At 41.8% G+C, this 24,904-nt stretch overlaps 1 protein-coding gene across 4 annotated transcripts in view; it reads right to left on the bottom strand.

Moving 5' to 3' along the window:
* CFTR (CF transmembrane conductance regulator) overlaps window positions 1-22,793 on the bottom strand; it is an 89,508-nt gene extending 66,715 nt beyond the window's left edge. For all 4 annotated transcript variants that reach the window (XR_014555328.1, XR_014555329.1, XR_014555330.1 and 1 more), the window contains exons 1-4: window positions 22,421-22,793; window positions 9,435-9,545; window positions 6,602-6,710; window positions 2,198-2,413 (exon numbers count right to left, since the gene is read on the bottom strand). Coding sequence is in view for 1 of the 4 variants with exons in the window: in XM_083698915.1 (XP_083555041.1) it covers window positions 2,198-2,413; window positions 6,602-6,710; window positions 9,435-9,545; window positions 22,421-22,473 (489 nt within the window). In the remaining 3 variants the exon portion in view is untranslated. The remainder of the gene's footprint in view (window positions 1-2,197; window positions 2,414-6,601; window positions 6,711-9,434; window positions 9,546-22,420) is intronic.
* Window positions 22,794-24,904: the final 2,111 nt, after the last annotated feature.

The raw sequence follows: 24,904 nt of genomic DNA, 5'->3' as shown, positions 1-24,904 counted from the left end.
TAGTAGGAATTTTGCCATTTGGTGATTGGCTGTGCCATTTGGTTTTTGCCTACTACTCAGCAATTCGTCACAACTTGTAAGGTTGCGATTAGGCATTGGTTATAATATGCTGGTGGTGGAGGGGTCAGGATAGGCTGTGCCTGCCCCTCCTATTGCGCTGAAGGGAATTCCGTTAAAGGAATCCTGGGGCTTGCCACGATTTTGTCCAATCCCTGTCATGGGGCCAGGGCCGGCAAACTTTCGGGGATCTGCTGGGGTGAGCGGCGTGGGTCCGACGCTTAGCTCAAATGACCCCCAAGTTAGACTTTCCCTTCTACTGGCTACCGATCGGACTTCGGGATGTGAGTTCTGTCCCAGGCGGGGGGACAGATAGTCATAACCAATGTCTAAACAACCACTCACTGATTTTGTATTTTAATAAAGTTGTGGCCAAAATAGTGCCCAAAAACCAAAACTAAAATTACGTGTTATGTGTGAAGTTATTTGAGGGGTGGCCTGGGGACCTACACACACAACTGAATTCCAGAGAAGTAGTTTTCATGTGATTGGCTGACATTGGTCACATTTGAGGTATCTAGTGAAGGAGAAACTCCATTTTATGTGAAGCAAGATGACTTAGAATCCACTGTGAATACTGCTAAGTTGAATAGAGTGTTGGAACGCTTCTTTCTCTGCTTGTAAGAAAGGGAGCGAAGCTGCAGGAGAAGGTAAAAGTGGAAGACTCTCATGGCAGCTGCAAGGCATAGCCTAATTGAGATACAGAAGGCTAAGTGCTGAGCTCTGGAAAGAGAGCTCTGGAAAGAGAGGAAAATATAGTTGTTTGGGAGTTTGAGGAAGAGACTGTGAGCCCATGCTTGGAGAAGCGTGTGACTGTAAATATCATGTTTTAATTCGTCAATAATTTTCTGCAGTGTTAAAGTTTTTGAATATTAAAGTCTGGTGTCAGCCATATGTATGATTTGAGCTTCCTAGCTGCATTTTCGTTACTCTTAATTCAACAGTGGCTGAGTCCAGGGTGGAGTTCTGGTGGCTAAAAAGTCTCAATGGGAGGCTGGAATGCTGCTGAAACAATGTATTGATACCAGGTCATACCTGGGCCTGATTGTCAGCTTACATGGACCTAAAATTTGGCCTGTCCCTTGACCAGCCTTTCACCTGCCTGAACATCTGCTGACCTGGACCTTGGCCTGCCCCTTGGCTTGACTCTCACCTTAGGCCTGGTTGAAACCAGTGTTTGTCTAGAATTCTCATCATCCAACTAACCAAGGAGGGTTGCAGATAAAATCCCTTCCCAGCCCTGTCAACGTGCAACTAGGGAACACTTATATCAAAGGTAGCATTTGGTAAACAACATCAGAAGCAGCCATTCCTCCCCCAACACCAGGTATTATGCAAGATGCCTGGTTGAAGCAGGAGCAGAGCCAGGGAGGAAATCAGCGCATCCAAGCAGTGGCGTAGCGTGGGTTATCAGCACCCGGGGCAAGGCAAGTAATTTGCGCCCCCTAACCCATGGATTTGCGCCCCCTAACCCATGGATTTGCGCCCCCTAACCCGTGGATTTCCCTAACCCCCAGATGTTGCGCCCGGTGCGGCCGGCCCCCCCTGCACCCCCCACGCTACGCCACTGCATCCAAGGAGAGCAGGGACTGTGTGTACCTATGGATGGCCAGACCATTGCTAGTACAGCGTGAACCATTCGGCAGAATTTCACTGGTTATAACACACTGAAATTCATCACAGATGCAATAAAATATGAAACTAGTCTGAAACCAAAATCTGGTACAATAGATTTTTTTAAAAGAATGTTCTGTTAATGTAGGGTTGGTTTCCAGAACAAATAATCACTTCTAGTATGAACTTAGTGCATGGTTTATTTAGTTAGTTGAATGTGTGTATCTCTTTTCCAATCAAGGTCCACAAACTGCTGCGCAATAAATAACAAAAAAAAATAACATCAAGAAACAAACAACAAGGAAGCATATTAAAAACAAAAAATTAAATCATAAAAAACACTATATCCACATTGTACAAGACTATATCCACATTGCACAGAAATGTTATAAACAGCATCTGAAAAGGTGTCTCTTTGTACCACTGGACTGTTTCCACAATTGCAATGCGAGCCAACTATTAGGATCCAAGTCTTCCATGGATTTAACTGTACTTACAGCTCATGTAAATAAAAGACAAGTCCTACCTTTTTGTAGATTAAGCTGAACATTGCTATCCTTATTTGCATCCCGATGTGGTGGAGGCCAAATATAGCTGGGTGAAGCAGCAACATCCGCGCAACGAAGAGAAGGCAGAGTCCTATGGCTAAATAGTAAGCTATTGATCGTTCGTGTGAATTGGACGGATCGTAAGAAGCAATAATTCTCCCCAACAAAAGAGGCTGCACAGATTTCGTTACCTCCTGCGGAAAGGGGGGGGGAGCGAAACGTCGATGTCAATAAAACTTGAAAACCCGCCGGCAGTCTTAATGTTAATATTGGTATAATTAAACTAAGGTTCTCATCCAAGATAGCTTGCACTTGGTACATTGGGATTACACTGTATGCAAAGCCTTGCTTCCGATTGGCAAATGAATCCCTGCCCCAAATTGCACCCTGCCAAATCTTTTAACAAAGGCAACAACTTGTCAGTTAATTCTACCACAGTTATACGGTTGTTGGTTTTCATCTTCTTGTGGTTTGAGGTTCTTTCTCGTTCATCTTTCTTTGCTGCATATGTGGGTTGTTGGTTGTGGGGCAGAACTTGCCTCAGGTGGTGGGTGCTGGGAGGGAGTGCTGAAGGGCAAATCTGTGTGGGGCACCCAGTCTCCCTTCCAAAATTAAAGCTTAGAGTTTGCCTTGAGACCTTGGAGTTTCCTTGAGACCTATCAGTTCATAAGTGTCCTTTTGTATTCTGTCCTTTAAATGACCTAAGGCCAGTGGTATGCATCGATTTCTCATTATTTTGTGTAATCACTTCCAAATAGATCAATGGGCAGAGCTGCTATTCATACGATGTTTTCAGAAATGGTCTAAAACTTACACACTGAATTATATAGCTCATGTTTTAAGTACTCACATCCTTTTACATGATCACATATAATTTTACAAAAAAAGATACACAACAGACTTGTGTTGGAGCAACACAGCAGTGTTTTTAGTATACAAAGAGTAATATTTATAAAAGAACAATTAAAAAGAGGCTTGGGCAGGTGTGTTTGAGTCCATATAATTCTAGGATCAAGCACCAAAAATAATGATGACAGCTGTTTTTATATGTGAGTATGTAAGATTCAAGGGCAAGAATATCACAGAGGTATTTCATATATCTTGAGATCCAAGAAACTTCTGTCATGGTCTGGTATTTACAAATCATACCATTTGTGCAGCAGTGGGAATGATACTATTTGCTAATGTTTGTTGTGTATATACCATATAGAGATAGCAAATACGTTTTCAGATTATTGTACCAAAGTGATTTATAGCACTTACAGGAATATACAAGGAATGACTACTGGCAATATATAACTTTGCTTGCTGACCCTAAAGGGTGAGTGGGTGTCATGGGAATGATTCAATATAGAACCAAAGGTACAACAACTTCCTTGTTCAATTTATATTTTGGCAAGAAGAATCTCCATAGTGTGAGAATGTGAGCAGGCAGGCAAGTTAGATGGCGATGCTACAGTCGGGCAAGTTTCTAACCCAGTGTATTTAGGCATTATTTGTGAAGGTACAGAGTTGGTACATAAAATGCATATTGCCTGTTTTCACACACTCCTTCAAAAACTGTTATACTTGGTATTCTTCATTCATTTAAATCATATCCCTCACCAGCCCTGCTGCCATGTGTCCTTGAAATCCAATACCACTTTTTGCTTGCATAATGGTAGAGGTAAAGGACCATTAGGTCCAGTCGTGGCCGACTCTAAGGTTGTGGCGCTCATTTCGTTTTATTGGCTGAGGGAGCTGGCGTACAGCTTCCGGGTCATGTGGCCAGCATGACTAAGCCGCTTCTGGTGAACCAGAGCAGCGCACGGAAACACCGTTTACCTTCCCGCTGGAGCGGTACCTATTTATCTACTTGCACTTTGATGTGCTTTCGAACTGCTAGGTTGGCAGGAGCAGGGACCTAACAATGGGAGCTCACCCCGTCATGGGGATTCAAACCACCAACCTTCTGATCGGCAAGTCCTAGGCTTTGTAGTTTAACCCACAGCGCCACCCGTGCTTGTATAGATGGAAGCTAAAGAGCTCTTTATAGCCCACTTTTGCCTTTGGCTCCACCCACCATGCCAACTGATCCTTGGTCGATGATCCAGAAGGGTCCAGAATGTGACCCCCAGGCTGAAAAAGATTCCCCATTTCTCATTTAGACATAGCCCCATTATTGATGCAACAGATCATGCTATTCAGAAGACAGTGGCATTGATGTGTTACGTCTTTACAAGAAAACTGATGAAATGAAACCACAGCAAATTAGGAAACATGTTTTACCCAAGCTGTTGCGTGCAGCGTGAAAAATTACAAGGAAGGCATAGGGAAAACAGCAAGAATGAACAGACCAAAGAAAGGGTGCAAGAACATTTTAAAAGGAGCGGGGAGGCCAAATGTTTCTTTCCTGCGCTTTCTGAAGTGAATGACAGGGAACTTCCACATATTTCAGCAGAGCAAAACAGGGGCGGGAGGTGGATTAAACACCAGTTTCCAGCACTAAGTTTCCTCTTTTCCGCTTGTCATGAGCACTGCATAGTATTAGAGTATCATGTTGCATAACGCTGATTCACACACCTTGTTTTATTTGATATACTATGATTTCTTAAGCAAATAGCAGTGTCGCAAGTAAACACATAGTGACTGCAATCACCTTTTTATGGCCCCAACATAGGATTTTTTTCCTCCATTTAAAATCACATTTCATAGCAGAGTATTTTTCACACGTGAAATCGTCATACGCAACTACCGACAACTGCACCGTGACGTTCTCAAATCTGGAACCTTTCCAAATCTCTGGTTCAAAGGCCTCTGGAGTATTAGAGCAGCTGTTACTCTAGAAGTAACTCCAGAAAAGAAGCATAAATAAAGCAAAATCTAGTTCCTCTGTTTCTTTATCAGTCCAGAAACAAAGCCCTAGATCTCTACCTTCTCCCTATATGTGATGGGGGAGAAAGATCATGTTTTCTGTCTCTGCCAAGGTGTATTGATCCTGATCGTTTAGGACCCAAAACAGACTATTATCTAAAATTTCATTGAAACAAATGTTTTTTATAGTCAAATAACAGGTGCAAGCCAAAGATGATAACTCCTATTTAAAATCCAACAAAGTACTTCCACTAGTACAATAATTTTTGCTTATGCAGTGGAACTTCCCGTCCCTCTCCTATTCCAAATGTGTCCCCTGCCCCCTCCCCCAATCTATTCCTTGGACTGGGGAACACCCAGAGAATATTTAGTGGGGTCCTTAGGGAGAGGAGCAGTATGGAAAGCTCTATTCTGCAGCCAGAGGTTCTTGCACTGGCAGAACTATTCTGTTCAATGGCACCCCACTGTTTTCAATAAGAAGTAATTGCACAATGTAACACTGTGTTCTGAGATAGTGTTAATCAGGGTCAGGTATTAAGACCTTTAGAGGCCCCGCATATGTAATTCAAAATAAAAATGATGCTAACTCATAAAATAAAATTTCATTTTTTAAAAATGAGACAAAACTATGGTGTGTATATGTGCATATACCTCAGAAGGATACATCAATAATAAACCATAGATTTGATTGCAAGACATGACAAGATCTGATTCCCTCACATTATTTTATGTTAGTAGAATGCTACCTGGTCTAGGTGAGAATAAGTAATAAAAAGGCAACAGGAAAATGGTTCAAGAGTCTGTAAGGAAGTCTAGGAAAGTTCTGATTTTTACCATGATGACTACTTTGATGCTTTTTGAAATATCAAATGTCATTTTTCTTCGAAAAACATTTCTCAGCTTTTGGATAACCCAGCACTGGTGTTAATATTCCATTCCACTGGGGGTAGGAATAGCATAATTCTTCCGTGAGTAAAGACCGGGAGCATAACCAGACACACCAGTGAAAATGCTGAATCACTAGATCTCACCCATTTATCTTAAAATGATACTCTAGCAGCCATGGTGTGCAATTGTGCTAATAATGGGTGTTGATAAAGTTGAAGTGACTGTAAAGCTCTCACTTCTGCCTTAATTACCATTATTTACTTTTTTACTGGTTTAGGAATGTTAAATGTGGCTTTATGTTTCTTACATTTTTTTTTAAAAAAAGAACTTTCTGATTTGGCCTCTTTAGTGAAATAAAAAAAATTATTATTAATGTCGTTTCCCATTCCTGCTGTTTTTGTGTTTTTTAGAATGTGTGTTACTTAGGAAATGCATGCTAACGCACAGATATGTTTTAACAGGGTAATATATAGGTTCTGGTGTTTTAAATTGGCTCTAATTCAATCAACCATGTTCCTGTAGGATTTTAAAAAATGAAACTGAAGGCAATATTTCATTGCTCTTTAGAACGTCCCAGGCACAGGATAAAATAATGTAGGATTGCAACCCAACAAGCAAACTGGAATAAGGTAAATTCTTACCCCTAAATATAGTATTATTCCATAGAACATAAATTTCCAGAAAAAACATCTTCTAAGAGCATTGATGAGTCTGGGTTTTTTCTGTGAAGCCAGCTCTCTGTCCCATTCTCTGGTGGGGAGAAAACACCATTAACTTGTGTGACCAAATACACAGTTCTGTGACTCTAGCATAGTTCAGCTCACTCAAGTATATCCAAGGAGATTTAGCTAGGTGACTGATGAAATGAAGGCTTTGCAAAGACCCCAAAGATCTGATCCTCAATTACTTGATAGCCCAATAAAAGTTCAAGTGTAGTTCAGCCACATATTTGGCAGATCGAAATACCTAGCTATACATCATTCTGCAGGGAGTTAATTCATTAAAAAGGTCACGTTGTATGTTTTAAAGAAACCTGTTGTACTCCTCCAGACCGATACACAATTAATAGGCAAATAAAGGCTTTGAATCCCTTCCAGTCTCCAGAAGTAAAAAAACAAAGACAAACTATTCTAAAGTATTCTATTTTGTGACTTTTTCAATGTACTAGAAAATAAAGCATGTCAGCTACTGCTGAACAGACTTTTTGATAGTATAATTTAACTATCCAGTAGTCAGAGGAAATGCCCCCAAAAGATTTAGCTTTGGCTGCAAACTTGAGCACAGTGAAGATCATCTCACTGAAATAAATAACCTTGGGTGAGACAACTTTACCAGGTTTTGTTCAGTATAAGGAAACGTTTGAGATCCAACAACCCAGTTCCAATTTCAATCATCACTCAAAAACTCGGCCGCAACTCAACCATCTATCTCTGCCCTGAGGTGCCAATACTCCCATACTTGCTGGATCTTTTCCCATAACTCCACCCAAGTAATTCCCCTTTCTCCCCACTGCCATGGAACCCTTGGACCCAGGCCTGTGCAGAGGGCAGGGCAGCTGCATCCTAGGCCTCAGGGGGTCACGTTGGTAAGAGGGAACTGCCAGGAACCAGCTGTTATTTGTTTGTTTGTTTAAGTTTAAGTTTATAACTTTACTCTAGCAAGACTCCCACACTGGTCCTCAGACAAACCCTGCACAGACCTGCTTGGACCTATGAAACCATACTTCCTTCATTTATCCTATCATGATACCGCTGGTCACTACCCTCAGCCATCTTTCTGCTGTCACTGACTCCTCCTAGGATGGAGAACAAAAGCCAAGTATCTCTGTGTATGAGCTTTGTTGTTGTTGTTGTTGTTAATTATGGAAGCTGGACAGAGAGACTTGACTCCAACTTCTCCTAAACACCTAACTGGGAAGCAAGGTCTGTAGGTGTATTCGTGTCACCAGCCCTTCCACCCTGTGCTCAGGTTGTATATCTTCATTCTAAGAGCTTTCCCCTTTCTTAAATAATTTAATTTACATTATGTAAATGATTACATTTACATCATTTAAATAATTTACAAGTTCCTACGTTTTCATTAGAAGACAAGCTAAAATGAAGAATGACTATTTTTCCTCAGGATTTAGTAAACCCAATTAAACCCCCCCCCCCAAAGTACCAGTGTCAGATAGCTGAAATATATGAAGACCTGGGACCATTCTTTGGTACCAGATTGTTTAATTACTATGTGGGAAACAAAACAAAATCTCCCAATGAAGCCAGTGTCATTTTAATTATGCTGAAATGGAGTCTTATCATCCCATATCTTTACTGAATGACATTGTAAACAGTTCTATTTGAATCTATCAAGCGTAGGAATCTAATGAGAAATATGCAAAAAGCAAATGATATTATAGATCATTCTAAGATTATTAAGACTTCCACAGAAGTCCTATTATTTTGAGACGGTGATAGTTTTTCAGTTGGGCAGAATGATCTTCTATGTCTATATTTAGAGTGTTGGAAACATTTAAAGTAGGGAGAGATTTTAGATTATGGATTCAATAATGTGTTTTTTGTAACACCAGCCCAGAGCAGCTGCTAGGATGAAATGAGGTGGGGGGGGGGGGAATGGAAGAAAATGTTTGAGTGACTCTGGCTGGAAAGCATCATAGTGTGAAATTATCCGCTGCACAGAAACTGTGTAGAAGAGGGGCTTGCATATAGTATTACTTTATCTATAGTATACAGTAATACTTCAATACAGCATTATAAAGCTGCATAAATCTATTGGCTTAAAGTGTAAGCCTCTTAGGAAAGCTGCTCTTTGTTTTTAATTGGAACAAGCTTTATTTCCAGTACCTTGCAAAGCTTTACTTTGGGTTGATACAACAAAAGAGCCCAAAGTTAATACCCAAACAAGTATGAATTTCTGGGAATAAATACTAGAATGGATGGACTCTAAATAAAACACCACTGGCACAAGTTCTTAAAGAGTTTTCAGAGGTAACTTTTCTTTTGAAATAAATTTAATATATTGGTTGCAGTCAGGCCTGATTTAGTATAAGGCAGCTTCAAATGTTTCTATTCTGTTTAGATTTCAAGATCTTGGGCATCACAATAATTTTTTTTGCTTGTGTGAAGATCATTTTGAGAAATTGCATAGAAATCACCTCCATGATATGAATATCTTCAAGCTAGACACTGAACACTTAAGAACTCTACTACAACATGAGAAATTAGCAGAGAACAATGAGGCAATTTTTCACAATGATATATAGGAGGATAAACTAATATCCAGATTAGTAAGGACTAATATAATTAGTATGGATTACTAGACAGATCTAAAGCCTGGATAAAGAATGCTAGATAAAGCAGATTACTACACATCTTCTGCTAAAGTACTTTTATCATTCATTTATCAGAACATAAGAACAAAACATAAAATTCTATTGTTTGCCTTATAAAAAAATAGAATAATTTTAATACATACCTTTCCAATTTCTCAGAAAGGTTATCTGCAGAATCTGTGGCAGGGATTTGATAAATGTCTGATAATTCCAGGCGTTGTCTGTAACCCTTTCTCAAAATCGGTTTTGTCCACCTAATAGATAATAATGTTTTTCTCAGATTAATATTGAGGTATATAAAACACATACACCTGAAATAAAAAGCACACACACAAACATCTAGTTCCAAGTGTCCAAGGAACCTTAGGCTTTCTCAAGCCATTTGACAAACCACTTTTGAAACCGAGATTTTAAAAAACAGAATTTGACATGGTATGGTGGGGTTTATTCTTCAACCAATGAAAAGTAAAAGTCTAACTGGATATACCCAAGCACAAGCTGTGGTCACTCAAAAACTATTATTGGATACTCTGGTTTTTGTTTCCTTGGAATGAGGGACAGCGGAGACTGTGGTGTTTGTATGATATGTGGTTTATTTACACATATGTACAACTTGAACCTACGATGGAGGGGTTCACAGCATTAACACCCCAAGAGTTCTTGCTTCTCCCGTAGTCAAAATGGTTGCATGGTTCTTTGGGTTTATGCCCATTTCCCGTTAAACAAGGCACAAAGTACATTCACACACCCAGAGAAGTTCTACACTATGTTGTCTTCTTAACATGGTATACTCTTTTTCAGAAGAATTAGAAACTGAAGCTTTTAAAACTTCTCTACGTTAATGCAGACCATAAAGGGACAGATTTTAAACGTAACGATCAGGCTTTGCTCCATTTCATGCATGGATGGAACTACAAGGATAAGAAGCCTCACTTTTTAAGATAGTAACAAAAATGTAAAGAGCTGCAAGGATTGACCCTAAATCCAACATAATGTAGATCAGCCCCAAGCCTTCTGAGCCTGGAACTTCACCCCCAAAAGACATTCTCCTCCATTGTCTCCTGAGACAGACGGATGCCAACCCTGAGGGGGAAACTACAGTTCGAAGGATTGTTTAGGGGGGAAGCCAGGTGCTTTAAATGTGTTTTAAATGTTTGGTGTGGGAAATAGTGCAGTTTGTACAATGTCACCAGTTATGCCATTTTACTAATCATCCTTTTCAAATGGTCACCCAAGAGCTACTGAACACATTTTAGATTGATCCAAAAGTACTCTGTAAATATAAGTAATTTTAATAGTAGACCTTTGAACAAAAATATTCCAGAAAAAAGACAGTACATGCAGTAAGTTTCCGCTCATTCGTGTGTGTGTGTGTGTCCCATTCATACAGTATTTGAGTACAGGACACCAAGTTGTCATCTTAACCACCTCTATGGAGAAAAAACATCCAGTACTTTCACAATGCACATATTCTCTCTGTGTTCAAGCTTGCTGTGCATTTTCTGTTCTTTGAAATATCAGAGCTCAACAATATTTTATGTGTTCCAAGTTAAACAGGCTACAGTTCTATATCTAGTTTTCTAGAAGTATGCTTTCGATGTACACACCATAAATCACCTTAAAGGTAAAGGTAAAGGGACACCTGACCATTAGGTCCAGTCGCGACCGAATGTGGGGTTGTGGCGCTCATCTCACTTTATTGGCCGAGGGAGCCGGCATACAGCTTCCGGGTCATGTGGCCAGCATGACTAAGCTGCTTCTGGCGAACCAGAGCAGCGTACAGAAACACTGTTTACCTTCCCGCCGGAACGGTACCTATTTATCTACTTGCACTTTGACGTGCTTTTGAACTGTTAGGTGGGCAGGAGCAGGGACTGAGCAACGGGAGCTAACCCTGTTGCGGGGATTCGATCCGCTGACCTTCTGATCAGCAAGTCCTAGGCTTTGCAGTTTAACCCACAGCGCCACCCACGTCCCTATAAATCACCTTAGACCCCCCCCCAAAAAAGAATCCCTGGAAGTTTAGTTTACCCCTCACAGAACTAGAATTCTATGCACCACAGGTATGAAATGTTATAAATGAATAAAGTCATGAGAACAAACATCTTTAAAGCAAATTGATGTTTGATGTTTTATTATGTATTATGGTGTGGGTGTGGCCCTTCTCCATAAATGGAAATGATTTCTTGTTTCACATCAAAAACTACATTGGCAGCATTTGGCATTTACAAAACGGCTAAATTAAAAAGAAAGTATTAAAGGTTTCTGCAAATAGTGCAACATGCAGAAATATTTGACTTTCGAATTAAAGACATGGGCCTCCATGATCCTGATTGTTTGGTGACTGAAAATCATATAAACTTTCAACAACATGCTGGAAATGTCATAAATCATGTTTGCCTATTTCATACCGTGTATATTTTGGGGAAACAGTCTCTGGTGAGTTGTTACTGCCTATACTTTTGTTTTCCTTTTCATCAGAATGTAACTAGGCATTGTGCCAGTTTGAAGAAGAAATTAGAATGACTGATGTGCTGAGCGGCTCTTGCTTCAACCTAGGATGGGAAAGTACTGTGCGAAACCCAAAAGGGCATTCAAGAATCAACTGCAGCGCCCTTTCAGCCAAGGGTGCATTTGGACATGCAGACTGATGAAGAACTGCAAACCAAAGTAACCCTCAAGCTCTGCGCTAAAATATCCAGCCACACTGCACTGTCTCATTGTGATATCCCAACTGGTTTGGGCAGGAGTAGCTGGTGGCGTTCTGTGCCAAATTCTATTTGATTAAAGTGAAGCAGGTTTCCATTTTTATTTTTGTACAGCAACATGCTACTATATAAAACTCATAATTGTGTTATTTGCACGCTAGCAAAATAAGCCGTTTGTTGCTGAAATAACATTGGACATAAACTGAGCCACGCCTGTTGCATACTGGAAAAGATTCATTCTTCTTCCACCTTGGGAGCAAAATGGACCAGGGACTGATGATTTGAACAATTTGGAATGCTTCTGTATATTGTCCCTGTACAGATAATCTCCACTGACTTCCCACATATCCATTATCTCTATGTATACAAGTTGATAATTTAACTATACAGTTTCCTCATAAGAGTCCACTTTTTCCATTTCATAATTCACCTTTTAGATAAGCTTCTCTGCCTCTTCATCATCATCAGGGTAGCTTCCTTATTTTCCCCAGCATAGTGTGTGTTTTCATTACCTTGTGTTTTCCCATTTTTAGGAACCTGCCTTATGTTTTCTGATACCAGTCTCCCACTTCTGAATATTTATGACATTTTATGCTTGCAAATTGTGGCTAAATGACTTCTTCCTCAATGGAAGTGACTTTTGAGGGGCCACCTGAAGCTTATGCCGTTTGGTAGTTTGTAGTTTGGTTACAGATTCTATCTGGGCTTCAGCATCCGAAATTCACCAGGCACATTTTCACCTGGCTATTGGTCACTTGTGACCAAGTGAAGATGCCCAGGTACCAGAATGGCACCTGACATCTCCACCATCTGGAGGTGCATGTCTGGAGATCCCTGGATCTTGACTGTTTTCACAGACCAGCAACACATCCTGTAGAATTCTATCCATTATATTATATCTGCACAACCAGAATGAATTTCAGGAACCGACAAGTCATTTAGAAAAATACAACTGGCCCCAAAATGACAACTAGGCATGCTGTTTTAGTGACTGTAACCCTGGTTTAAGGAGCCATTTGGCACCCAATTTATATATCTTAGTTTCTAACACTATAGGACTTTTAGATGTAAATGCTACTTTCACAGATGTTTCCAATTCTATACTTCTGGTCCAGGTCAGGTGCCATTTTGCAGGTCTTTGGATTTTCTTACTACAGTATTCACAAACTTTGACTGGGGGTGGGGCAGATACGAGCCTAGCAAATAAGTCTGTGAATGAGGACCATTGAACCACAGAATATTCAAGCTGCCAGCTAAATCTGGTGGGAAGAGGATATGGATTAAGAGAGAGGAAATTGATCTGCCTGAGTCCCTAACAACTTATAGCAGAGGAGAGTAGACTTTAAGTTTATAGGATCTATTACATTTTTCTAGGACACTAATGGCAAAGGGCATCCATTATAGAACATGGTACCCTTAGCACCAGCTGAACACCAGGATATATTTTTTTTAAGAACTAGTATTGAGCTGAACCCACAAATATTTTCCTGGTTACCTCAAGTTTTCTTAATTTCAGCAGTCTAATTTAACAGGTGAGTCATTTCATTGTTACTAATGTTAAATAATTGGAAGTCAGAAACCTTTATTAATCTACTGCAAATCATCCAGAGATGTACCAATAGATTCCAATCTACTGGCCAGGTCCTGATGTTGAGCCTGCAGCACTCTATACACATCATAGCAAAGGGATATTTCACAAAAGATAGCAAAGCAAAAGGTTGTCCTCCCAGCACCCCAGGCATACTAATCTGTTCCTGCTCCAGAGGTTGGGGATATACTACAACAAATATGAAGTGTTTCCAAACATGCAGAAAAACACCATATAAACCAGGTGTGGGCAACCTGTGTCATGGCAGATATTGCTGGACACCATCCCTGACCACCAGAGGCTGTCCAGGACTGATGGAAGTTGGAATCCAACATTTGAATGGCCATAGGTTAACCACCCAATATAAACATTAAGCATTACAAGCAAGTTGTAACACTTTGTGGTGCTCCCCTCTGTTTGTTGTATGCTGGTCTGGTGCCAAAGCCCATCAGCAAGGCAGGTCAGGGGTTGCAGGACCATGGATAGCTCCATGAGAACAACGTGTTCCAACAGAGTTTCCAGAGCAGAAGGAGGACTTTCCAATATCTGTCTCCAGACTACCTCTTATAGACTCCTTCAGACTTCCTCTTGTAGGATCCACCCCCTTCTGAAGAACTTGAGGTTTTTAAAGGACAACCCTCTTGCCTGAAGATGGGCACTCCTCCATTCCGTAACCTGCTGCCTGGTGACCAGTGAGATACTGTGAGAGGAATTTGGATCCTCAGGAGAAGATGCTGGTGAGGACCTTGGCTCTGGACCTTTAGAGTCTGGTGGTATGGGAGGTTCTCTAGTGGCTCCTGACAGCCTCAGTGATCTCCAGGTGTTCAGCATCCTTGAGCATTTTGTAATGTGGTGGTGTAAGTCAGTTATAAACCTAGTTTGCAGCATAATTAAATAAGAAGATTTGGTGGCGAGCCCTGGTGGCATAGATCAAAACCAGCTCAATATCATTTTATAAATTTCCAATTTTTATAACTTGATAGTCCTTGGCTCCTTGTGAAGGATGGAGAGGATATAAATGCAATAATATCAAGAGGCTCTCTGCTCCTGTACCATGGGAAAATATAATTTTTAAACAAGTAAAAAATGCACTAAATTAGCCCATGCTTCTGTGTTACTGACTGACATTTAAAGGAACCCTTTCCTGGAGGAGCCTTTAGAGCTGTCATAGTCTTGCCAGTCACGACGGATGTTATTACAGGCACATACTCAAGAGAGCTCAGCAGGGAACAAGGGTGTTATATAGGTAAAAGAAGGAAAACAAGTTCCACCTCTTCTTTTCAATGCCTGGTAACAAAATACACCTCACAAGAATGATACAAGTCTCTCACGTACATGGGATATTGTCTTTACTTTACTTTGATTTGTTTAATAGCTGCAAGGGGGAGTGTTTTTTTCTCCCTTTAAAAGCATTTCTCTCTTTGCCGCTGTCTTTGGAGTTGTTGGTTTTAAGTCTGTTCAGCCTCCTGCATTATACTTCTACATGAGCAGAGGGAAACTTATTTCACCTGCAGATCTTTCCTGCTCCTATAGGGTTTAATCACGGCTTTTGCAAGTCTCCCATCACAGCAGGTACAATCCCTCTCCCCACATTTAAATGCCCAGTCTTCCAATAATCACTGCTAAGAAACTTCACATACTTGACATAAATAGCTGCCAGAGAACTATGCCAGCATGTGAATAATGAGTCATCTGACAGGTAGTATAGCCAGCCTTCCAGCTTCCCTCTTTTTCAGGTAGATGAAGGTGTCTGCTATAGAAATTGGCATGGCAAGAACATTATTGTGGCCCATCTTGATTATGGAACTTGATCCTTGGCAAATGCTACAAGGTGTTCCTAGGCAGTGTCTCTCGCTGGTAATTTCAGAGATATGCTGAGTAATTGCAATAACCTTTGGACTTTTTGAGGAAACTACAATCTGTGCTCTAAACTGGAAGTGGGGGAGGGAGAAAGAGAAAGGTTTTCTACTTCCTTGCACAGCATTTTCTGCCCTTCTTACCTTTTTAGACATCTGTCTGCAAGGAAACTAGTCAGCACTAATTCTGGCCCTTCCTCAAGCTAATGTGGTGATGCTTCTCTGCCTATCAAGGTAAGGGGAGCCAACAAACACCTCGCACAGAGCCTGCGCACTGTCTCGCCAGAGTGGTACATGCTCTAGTTATCTCCTGCTTGGACTACTGCAGTGCTCTCTACATGGGGCTACCTTTGAAGGTGACTCGGAAACTACAATCAATCCAGAATACAGCATCTGGACTGCTGAATGGGAGTGGCCCCAGGACCGTATAACACTGGTCCTAAAAGATCTTCACTGTCTCCCAGTACATTTCCGAGCACAGCAGAAAGTTTTGGTGCTGACCTTGGCTCCGTATCTCCACCCCCATCATTCAGTCTGGACACAGAGACCCAGCTGCAAGAGCCTTCTGGCAGTTCCCTCACTGCGAGAAGTGACGGGGGTGGAAAAACAGGGGTAAAATACTGTTGTGTTTGTGTTAATCATTGCACTAGCACAAGCATTTAGTTGAATACCACCATATAACTTTAGGCAGCGACCTTGACAGTCAAGAAAATCGGTCAGTTCAGTGCAAACAGTATCCCTGAAAGATGGCTGCCCAACCTCTGCTTAAACTTCCAGAAAAGGAGAGGCCACTAGCTCCTGAGGCTGCTTGTTCAACTGCTGAACAGCTCTTACTATTGGAATGTTGCCTTTCTTGTGTTTTGCTGAAATCTGCTTCTTATTCACAAACCATATTGTGATTGTCCCATATTTCTCTGCCACAGACAAGGGATTAATGAAAAAGCTGTTCATTTACATAAGTCACCTGCAGACTATATGCTCTGTGACTGCTTCCTGAAAGCCCTGCTTGTGGCACATTATGGGCCGGAGTGGAACAGGATGTTCCAGGAGAGGATTCTGGGTGGGTGGCCAGCGGCGGATTGAACTAGATGGCATTTTGGTTGATTCCAGCTGTAAAATTCTATGAAATGGATACACGAGATAACTATTTCTGTTTAGGAGAACAGACGCTCTTGCTCTGCATTGTGACTGCCAGCACCCTCACTCTTTCTTGAGCAATAGTTTCATTCAGATTCTCAAAACCAATGTTGTGTTTTATAGTGGCAATTAAATTTAACACCAAAGTGCTCATAAGGCAAAACCTTTGAGTAATAGGCCAGTGAAAGGATACTAGAATAAATGCAAATATGCATCATTTGTTATCTCTTGGTTCTCTCTCTCCAAAGCTGTGCCAGCTCTCAAGCGTTATTTGAAAATGAAAATCTTTAGCTATAATAATAAAAATAACTACCGGTATGTGTTTTCATGGAGCAATATTCAGTGTTCAGTTTGAAACACAAGGACCCTAACCTTAATAAGAGTCATTCAGCAGAAATGACTAGACATCTTTTATAGTTATTTTTATTTTGGTTAGTGTCTAGAGCAGGCACCCCCAAACACAGCCCTCCAGATGTTTTGGAACTACAATTCCCATCGTCTCTGCCCACTGGTCCTATTAGCTAGGGATGATGGGAGTTGTAGTCCCAAAACATCTGGAGGGCCAAGTTTGGGGGTGCCTGGTCTAGAGAATCTAAACATATTGCTATGTTAGCATTTCAGTCTCTTCAGACAAATGTTTATTCCTCAGTAGTAATGAAGAACCCAACGTGAAAGAACCCCTGATTTCATAAGCTAAATGAAATTGATATTTCAAAATTGTAATATTTACTTGACCTCTCTGCATAAAATATGCTAAACAAGATAGAGGAATGGCAGCCCATAAACTTTCATAGAACTGGCATACACATGAGAGTTCCATAGCATTTAATAACTTTTTACCTCCAATTAGTCATCATTATTTAAAGTGTTGTAGGAAAGGTACAACACTTTTGGTAGAATGCCACACCTCTGCTTATCTAATTACCTACATAAAACATTTCTAACATCCATAGTTACATTTCAGAGCTAAAGTAGCTTTAAAAGTAAATTTGTTTATTTTGCTTGTGTCCTTGGTCATTTTCAAGCAGAGCATGTATATTTAAAAATTCATATTGCTTGTTGGTTACAAAAAAATGAGGATCCGTAACTCTGTGATGGTACACATGCTTTGCAAGTATATTGGTCCTGGGTTCAAAATCCTTGGTATTTCCAGTTAGAGGATTTCAGATAGCAGAGGCTTTGGGGAGCTACTGCCTATATTATATTGGCGTCGTCCAGATGTAGTTGGACTATAACCCCATCAAATAATCATAGACAATAAAGTTTGTGGATAATGGCAAATAATCATAGACAATAGAGTTTGTGGTTGAACATCAGAGGACTCATTTGGCTTTCGTGAAAATTATGTTTATGCTTGTGTACTTTGTAAGCAAAGAATTCTGTCTTCAGATCTGTAAGCAAAGAATTTTACTGCCATTAGCTAGCTGAAAAGCATAATGATGACCAATATGTGTATCGCTGGATTCTTTCCTGCTTGCTAGAGATATTTAGCTTTGCAATTTACCTAGAAATTTTGGCACAATTATTTCATGCAGTCCCTCAGTGAGCTTCAGCATGTTTTACTGTATTGAGATTGGCACTCTGCAAATCTAATCCTTCACAATTAAAACAAGTCTGCATTGGTCATAGGACAGGAAGAACGTCTAAGCAGTAACTGCTGCAATTGCTTTTTTAAAAAATAGCATTTTCTTTCACACTACTTTATTCAAAAGGTGAGCCACTGCAGTTGAAGCCTGAAGTTTCACAGATGTGTTACCAGTCATCAGGCAAATGCACATAACTGTCATCAAGTAAAACATCAATCTCATCCCTCTTTGTTGCTTTATCTGACTAAAGCCAGTTGAGGGTGTGTTAAGATGTGGTATCTATCTTGAGCAAGAGTTTTCTTTTTTGTTGTTGTTGTTCCTCTGAAACTGTCAAGTTCCTAATAGTAATATTAATTGCAGAAACTATCTTTTCATTAATTCTTTTGATCCAACATACCAAGCCTTGGCATGTTCATTCCACTTAAGAGTTTTACTGCAGTCTGCAGTAACATGAATAATTGTGAATAGCAGGAAACTAATCAATGTTTTATTTAAGATTACTGTAAGATTTCTGATTCTTCTTCTCCCAGAAATGAAGCCCATTGGATTTGATTCAAGAGTAGATCTCCCTTCCAAAAACCAAAAAACGGTTCTTGGTATCAGTCAAAGGTCATGGTATCAGTAAAATACTGATGATAGTATGGCAGGGCTGGGGTATGAGTGACAAAAGCAGTGAAAAGGTAGAACTAGTAATGTTACAATGCTATGTGATGCTTTGAATACAAAAGCAAATTAATTTACAATGAATGCTTATCAATTTGTGAATTACCAATAGTGACTCTTAATACATTTTGAAATGAGTTGTTTTCTTTAACTTTTAATTTGAGTACGAATTATACAAGAAGTTGGGGAAAGCTCCTGCAAAAAGCAATTTGGAGTCAAAGGGCTCTCCTGCTATTTTGCCTTTACAAATGTAGATATTCCCAATACAGGGATTTGGAATATTGTATAGAAGGACACACTCCAATTAACAGCTCTGTTCTCTCTTATACAGCCAGAGCTTTACACAGACTTGGCCTCTCATACATCAAGTTAGTTGTATCCAGTCCAAACTCACAACTCATCAGTGATGGGCAAAAAAAAACCCCTTGTTTCATGTAAACTAAAAAGGTTGAAGAGAGATTCGGAAGTCTGGGCAGAGTACTTCTTCACCCAATCTTCACATGCTCAAGCACTGAATCAAAGAAACCAAGTGGAAAACTTGCCTTCAAATGCTACTTGTGGCCAATGCTATAATTGAAATGGCAAAGGACAATTAAAGAGATGGGACTTTTTTTAAAAAAAAAAACATTTAGTATGTTTTACATCATTTTGCTATTTTTAGAATGGAAAAAATAGAGGTGTATATATGAAAACAATCTAGACACACAAGTGCAGTTTTGATGTCTTGCAGTGTAATGTTTATTATGTAAATTCATTGTTTGTATTGTTTTAATGTTTACATGTTATTGTTCATTGGTAGGCATGCTAAAAATAAGAAGTCAAGAAAAGAGGAGGTACAGCCTGCCTATAAATACAGAAAATTAATCTATGTCATATTTTGGATACCTGACTTTCAACAATAAGGCTTGCATGTTAGGGTACTGTTGTTGTTTTTTAAAAAGGAAATAGCATTTGATAGTTTGTCTTACAGCTTTTGAAAATGAAGGGATGAAAGTCCACTTCTATGGGTATATATAATCAAAACAAGGCCCATTTGTCCCTGTGGTTTACGTACATGTAACTGCCATAGGATTACGTACTTAAACTTATAATTGTAAAGACAGGTATGATAAAGTATGAGCTAGAGTTGCCAAGTGACAGGAAATCATTAGTTTTGTCAGACAGTACTGGGGATGATAGCTGTTTTGAGTTAATAAAGGATTGTTATCATATAAATGTGCCCTTAAATCACATCCCGTACCTTGGCATTATTCCTACCCAAGGTCGCCACCTTTTAACCAGGCATATTATATAGACAGACCAGCCATTCAATATGTCATCAGATTCAAATGAATCAAATGACCATGTTTCCTCTTTTCCCCATCTCCTGTCCATGCCCACCCAAGTGGGGGGGGGGAGAGAAACCTCCCTGGGAAGGGTGATTTTGAGCTGGAAAACAAGTGGGGAACGTAAGAACACAAGAATGATCCAGCTGTTTCAAACAATAAGCCCATCTGGTCCATTATTCTGCTTTCCACAGAAGATAGCCAGATCCCTCAAAAAGCCCACCAGTACTCTTGAAGACAACAACCCCCTCTCACTGTTGCTATCCAGGAACTACTATTGAGTGATATAATGCCACATATTGCGGCAGCAAATTCCATAAATTAATTGCATACAGTACTACTCCCTTTTGTCTGTCCTGTACCAAATGTAAATCAATTTCCTTTGATGGACACAGTCTTAGTATTAATCTCATTTTCCACACAATGCAAGGAAAAGAGTCAAGTAGCCTCTCCTCACCATCAGATGTGGTCTGCCCAGTGTGTCTTGGCTTTAAAGCAAACAAAAAAATATGTAGGATGGAATCAGGGAACTCACCCTAAGGATCACATAAGATTTGTGACCATGCTCTGAACATATGAAGAGTCCTGCTGGATCAGGCCAATGGCCCATCTGGTCCAGCATCCTCCTCTCACAGTGGCCAAGCAGATGCCTCTAGAAAACCCACAAGCAGCACCTTAAGCACAGGAGCACTTTGTCCTCCTGCACTTTCTGGTAACTGGTATTCAGAAGAACAATGCCTCCTTGGTAGCCATTGATAGACTCATCCTCCACCTGAAGGCACAGGATGAAGCCACCTTGCTGAAGCTAAGCAAATTTTGATCTGGTCACTGCTGGGATGGGAGATCAGGCAGGAACCTCATGTATGTGAGTCATGAGCTCAGTGGGAAAATGATTGATCGGGTGTCAACAGATATGGGGTGCCAACTTATTGGGGGACTAGGTTAAGCTCTGCCCCACATAATCGATCACATGACATTGTATACACACTAATAATAATAATAATAATAATAATAATTTATTATTTATATGCCACCCACCTGACTAGGTTACCCCAGCCAATCTGGGCGGCTTCCAACAAATTAAAACACAATACAGTAAGACATCAAACATTAAAAACGTCCCTATACAGGGCTGCCTTCAGATGTCTTCTGAAAGTCAAGTTGGTTGTTTATTTCCTTGACATCTGATGGGAGGGAAATGCCAATCAATTTGGGGGGCCCTAAAATGTTTTTTTTGGGGGGGCGAAAGGACCTTGGCCCCTAGGAGTTGGCTCCTATGAAGTTTAGTTTAGGATTGAGCTCTTAATTATTACTGTACAATGTAATGGTTTGGAAATCAGACTACAAGTTCAGTCACTTGGGGGGGTGAGTTCGGCCCCAGCCGTTTCTGAATGAGCACGCACAGCATCAGCCTGTATGGATTTCAGGTCGACCTTTAGGAGCCTCGCACCTGAGAGCTGGGAACACTTTGCAGCACCAGTAGGTAGGACAGCCCGGCCCCTGTTGCCAGGCAAATCTCTGCTTGCGGGCCGATTCGTCTTCAGAATTACGTCGGCCAGTCCCAGAATGCGCAACAAGCAGATCCCGCAGGCGAGCAAAAAGCCACCGAACTGCCCAAAGTTACTCAGGTGATGATCCGTTCTATACTAAATGGGTCTGTAATATCAGGTCAAAAGGAAAAGCTCAGCGCACAAAGGACGAAGGCGGAGAGAGGGGGTCCTCCTCCTCCTCCTCCTGAAACAAACCCTTATTTCCCTCTCCCTTTGCCAACTGTTTCCAAGCCTCATTACTGGCATCTCAGGCAGCGCGATGGTATTTGCCAAGTCGAAAGGCTCGCTGTGCTCCCCTGCCTGCTGAAGCAGGGGGAGATAGGAGATAGCTCCGCATGCCAGCCCTTAACCGTTTCAGGCTTTGACAGGGCGAAGGCGAGCAATGACAACAGTCAATTGTCCCCGTGGAAACCGAGCAGCTGCCCTGAGGCGCGCCGTCGTCCCCGAGGTTTCGCCGCTGCGTGGAAAGGGTTAGAAAGGGGAAACTCCACCCCCCGGTGGGCGCGCGCGCCTCACCCCCACCACCCCCCATCCCCCGGTGGGCGCGCGCGACCCGGTACAGCGAGCGGCGCCCCCGGTTTCCCGCGCGAACGCTAATCTGCCTCTCCATCTGGTCCCCACAGCTTCGCCGGCGCGCGCTCTTCCTCCCTTCCTTCCTCGCTCTCGCCCACCCACCCCGCCAGCAGCACGTGCCCGCTCAGGCGGCGGCCACTCACCTGAAGAAAAGTTTGGAGAAGACGTTCGCCTTCTCCAGAGGCGACCTCTGCATGGTCTTTCACCGTCCAGGCTGCTGTGCGCAGCGGACACCAAAGGAAGAGGGTGGGCGCGGCGGGGCCGGTGAGGGGAGGGGGAGAGAGTTCGGCCTCTCGAGGAACCGCGCCGTTTATACTCTTGCCTCCGAATTGGGAAAGGGGGAGGGGGGAAAGAGAAGCGAAGTCGTCCTCGCTGTTGGCCCTGCGCTCTCCCACCTTATCCTCCCTCAGGTCACCGCCTCCCTCTTTCTCCTGCCCCTCTCCCCGCCTCTGCGCGCCCGCTCGGCTTCATAAGCCTGCCCTCGCCTTCCCGCCCCGTACTCCTCCTCACGCGGAGCAACATCCTCCCAAAGGAATCGCTCCTTAACAAAAAAAAAAAAAAAAAACTGGCGCGCGCCAAGAGAAGCGCCCCGCGCCAGATGCCTCTCCGGGCAAAACGAGCGAGCGAGCGCGCGCTCTCCAGTCCCGGGGAAGAAGCCTCTGAGGCGAGTCGTGGTTCCCGCCACACACACACACACACACACACCCCTCCGCCGCCCAGCCTCGCTCCCTTTGCCGAGCCAACCTTGTTAGCGGTCGCCACGGTCCTGAAATAGCAACCTCGCCTCCCTGACGTAGCCTTGCTAATGATTATGGCTTCCCGCCGCCTTCAAAGAGCTTCTCCTCACAGCTCCTTCCCATTAAGCGTCAGCGCCCTACGGCTCCCATCTGAACGTGTGGACTGAACCCGAGAACCAGCATTAAAATGAGGTCGCAGCTCGGACATGAGCGAAGCCATTATTTATGGGGAGGCGGTTTGGGGGGGTAGGACGCCCGTGCCACCATCCCCTGTTTAGCAGATTCAGAAAGGAATGTCAGTTAAATTACTTTGACTCCCAAGTGCTCAGAAAAGTCTGTCAAAATCTTTCTACTTTACTTAAGTAACTTTATTTATTGTCTTTATTGGGGGGGGGACTGCCCCCCCATGCCCTGTGAGGAAAGTGATATGAAAGAATCTAGGCTTTAGATTCGCTATCTGCATCAAGGAACTTTCACCACTAAACATGGTTTATAGCAGTGGCCCCCAACCTTTTTTAGGCCATGCGCCCCCTAAGCATCTCTAAAATCCTGATGCTCCCCTCCCTGACATATAATTCTTATTATTCAAAAAGTGAACTCCTATTTACATGGAGGAAGCCTAAAAGGCCATTAACTTGGTCTAAACAAGCTTCCAAATTGTCCCCCTTAAAAATCAAATTGCTGCCCACGTTGGGAACCACGGGCTTATACCTAGGTTTTATTAACTGTCTCTTAAATGTGCTAAGTGTTCCTTTAACCATAGGCATGCACACATCGGTGCCAGACTACCAGATATCGCCATCAAGGCTGCCTTCTCTATCTTGACTGGAGGACAAGGACAGCATCATTTTGTCCTTGCTTCGGGCAGAAAAATATATTTGCCAAGGTAACTGCTAATTTAACTAATAGAACCTTATAGCTGAGCCCCCCAATACATTAATTTCTGAAGTTAACTTTAGCCTGTATCAAATAAAGGAGGGATCATCTATCTATCTTTCCTCCCACTCCTGGGCCTGGTAGCATCCTGAAGTGGTCAGGTGGATGGTACCACTTCAGGGATCCTAGATTTCAATGCTCTTCCATGTAGCACATTTGGGAAAACACTTCTATAGCAACACACTCCCTGATATGTTAGTTTTCTGAGTGCAGGGAGTTTGCATTTCTTTGTTTTGTCTGGGATAATGTTGCAAATTGAGCCTCCTCTACTAAAAGTGTGAAATGATAGTTCATTCTACCTACTCAGGACTCTGCTGCCTGCTACCGCCTTTTCTGTTGCATCTGTAGACCAAGCCATCATGCTGAAATAGACAAGGTTCTAAGATGTGGCAACCAATCCCCCTTAAATCCCCCTTAAGGGACCTTGGTAATGCATCCAGAGATGATCACATATGATCCATTTTTTTTCCTCCCAGGTTTATTGGGTTAGCAATGACCTAATGGGCAGTTTGGCCAAAATCTGTACCAAGGTTTCCCAAAATGTAGTAGAAACACATGGGACTAAGGAGCTGGGGGGTGACAGGTAGGTGGAATGAGCCATAGGATAGTGTGGAAGAGAAGTTTGGGGGTGAAATAAAGGTATGTGTGAATTTCTAAATGAGAATATGGCAACAAAAGAGCTAAATGCTTGAAACCCATTCCAGATTTTAGTGTGTCACAGATAGGAGGAGGACATTGGTTATGATCATATTATTGACACGGATCATACAAATGCAACAGGGAAAATCCCTAGATAAATATATTTTTAAAAATAATTTTATTACAAGTAGTTGCCCCTTTATGACATAAAATTCCCTCACATAGATCTGCACATCACAATTGATCTCTTATAAACCACTGTACTGAAAGAGCTATTTAATTTTTTCTCTCTCCTCTGTTGCTAACTAAGGCATT

Source organism: Podarcis gaigeae, assembly GCF_964106915.1.
Source record: "Podarcis gaigeae genome assembly, chromosome: 10".
Lineage (NCBI taxonomy): Eukaryota > Metazoa > Chordata > Lepidosauria > Squamata > Lacertidae > Podarcis > Podarcis gaigeae.
Note: the sequence above shows the minus strand (reverse complement) of the source record. Positions and strands in the feature narration are given on the sequence as shown.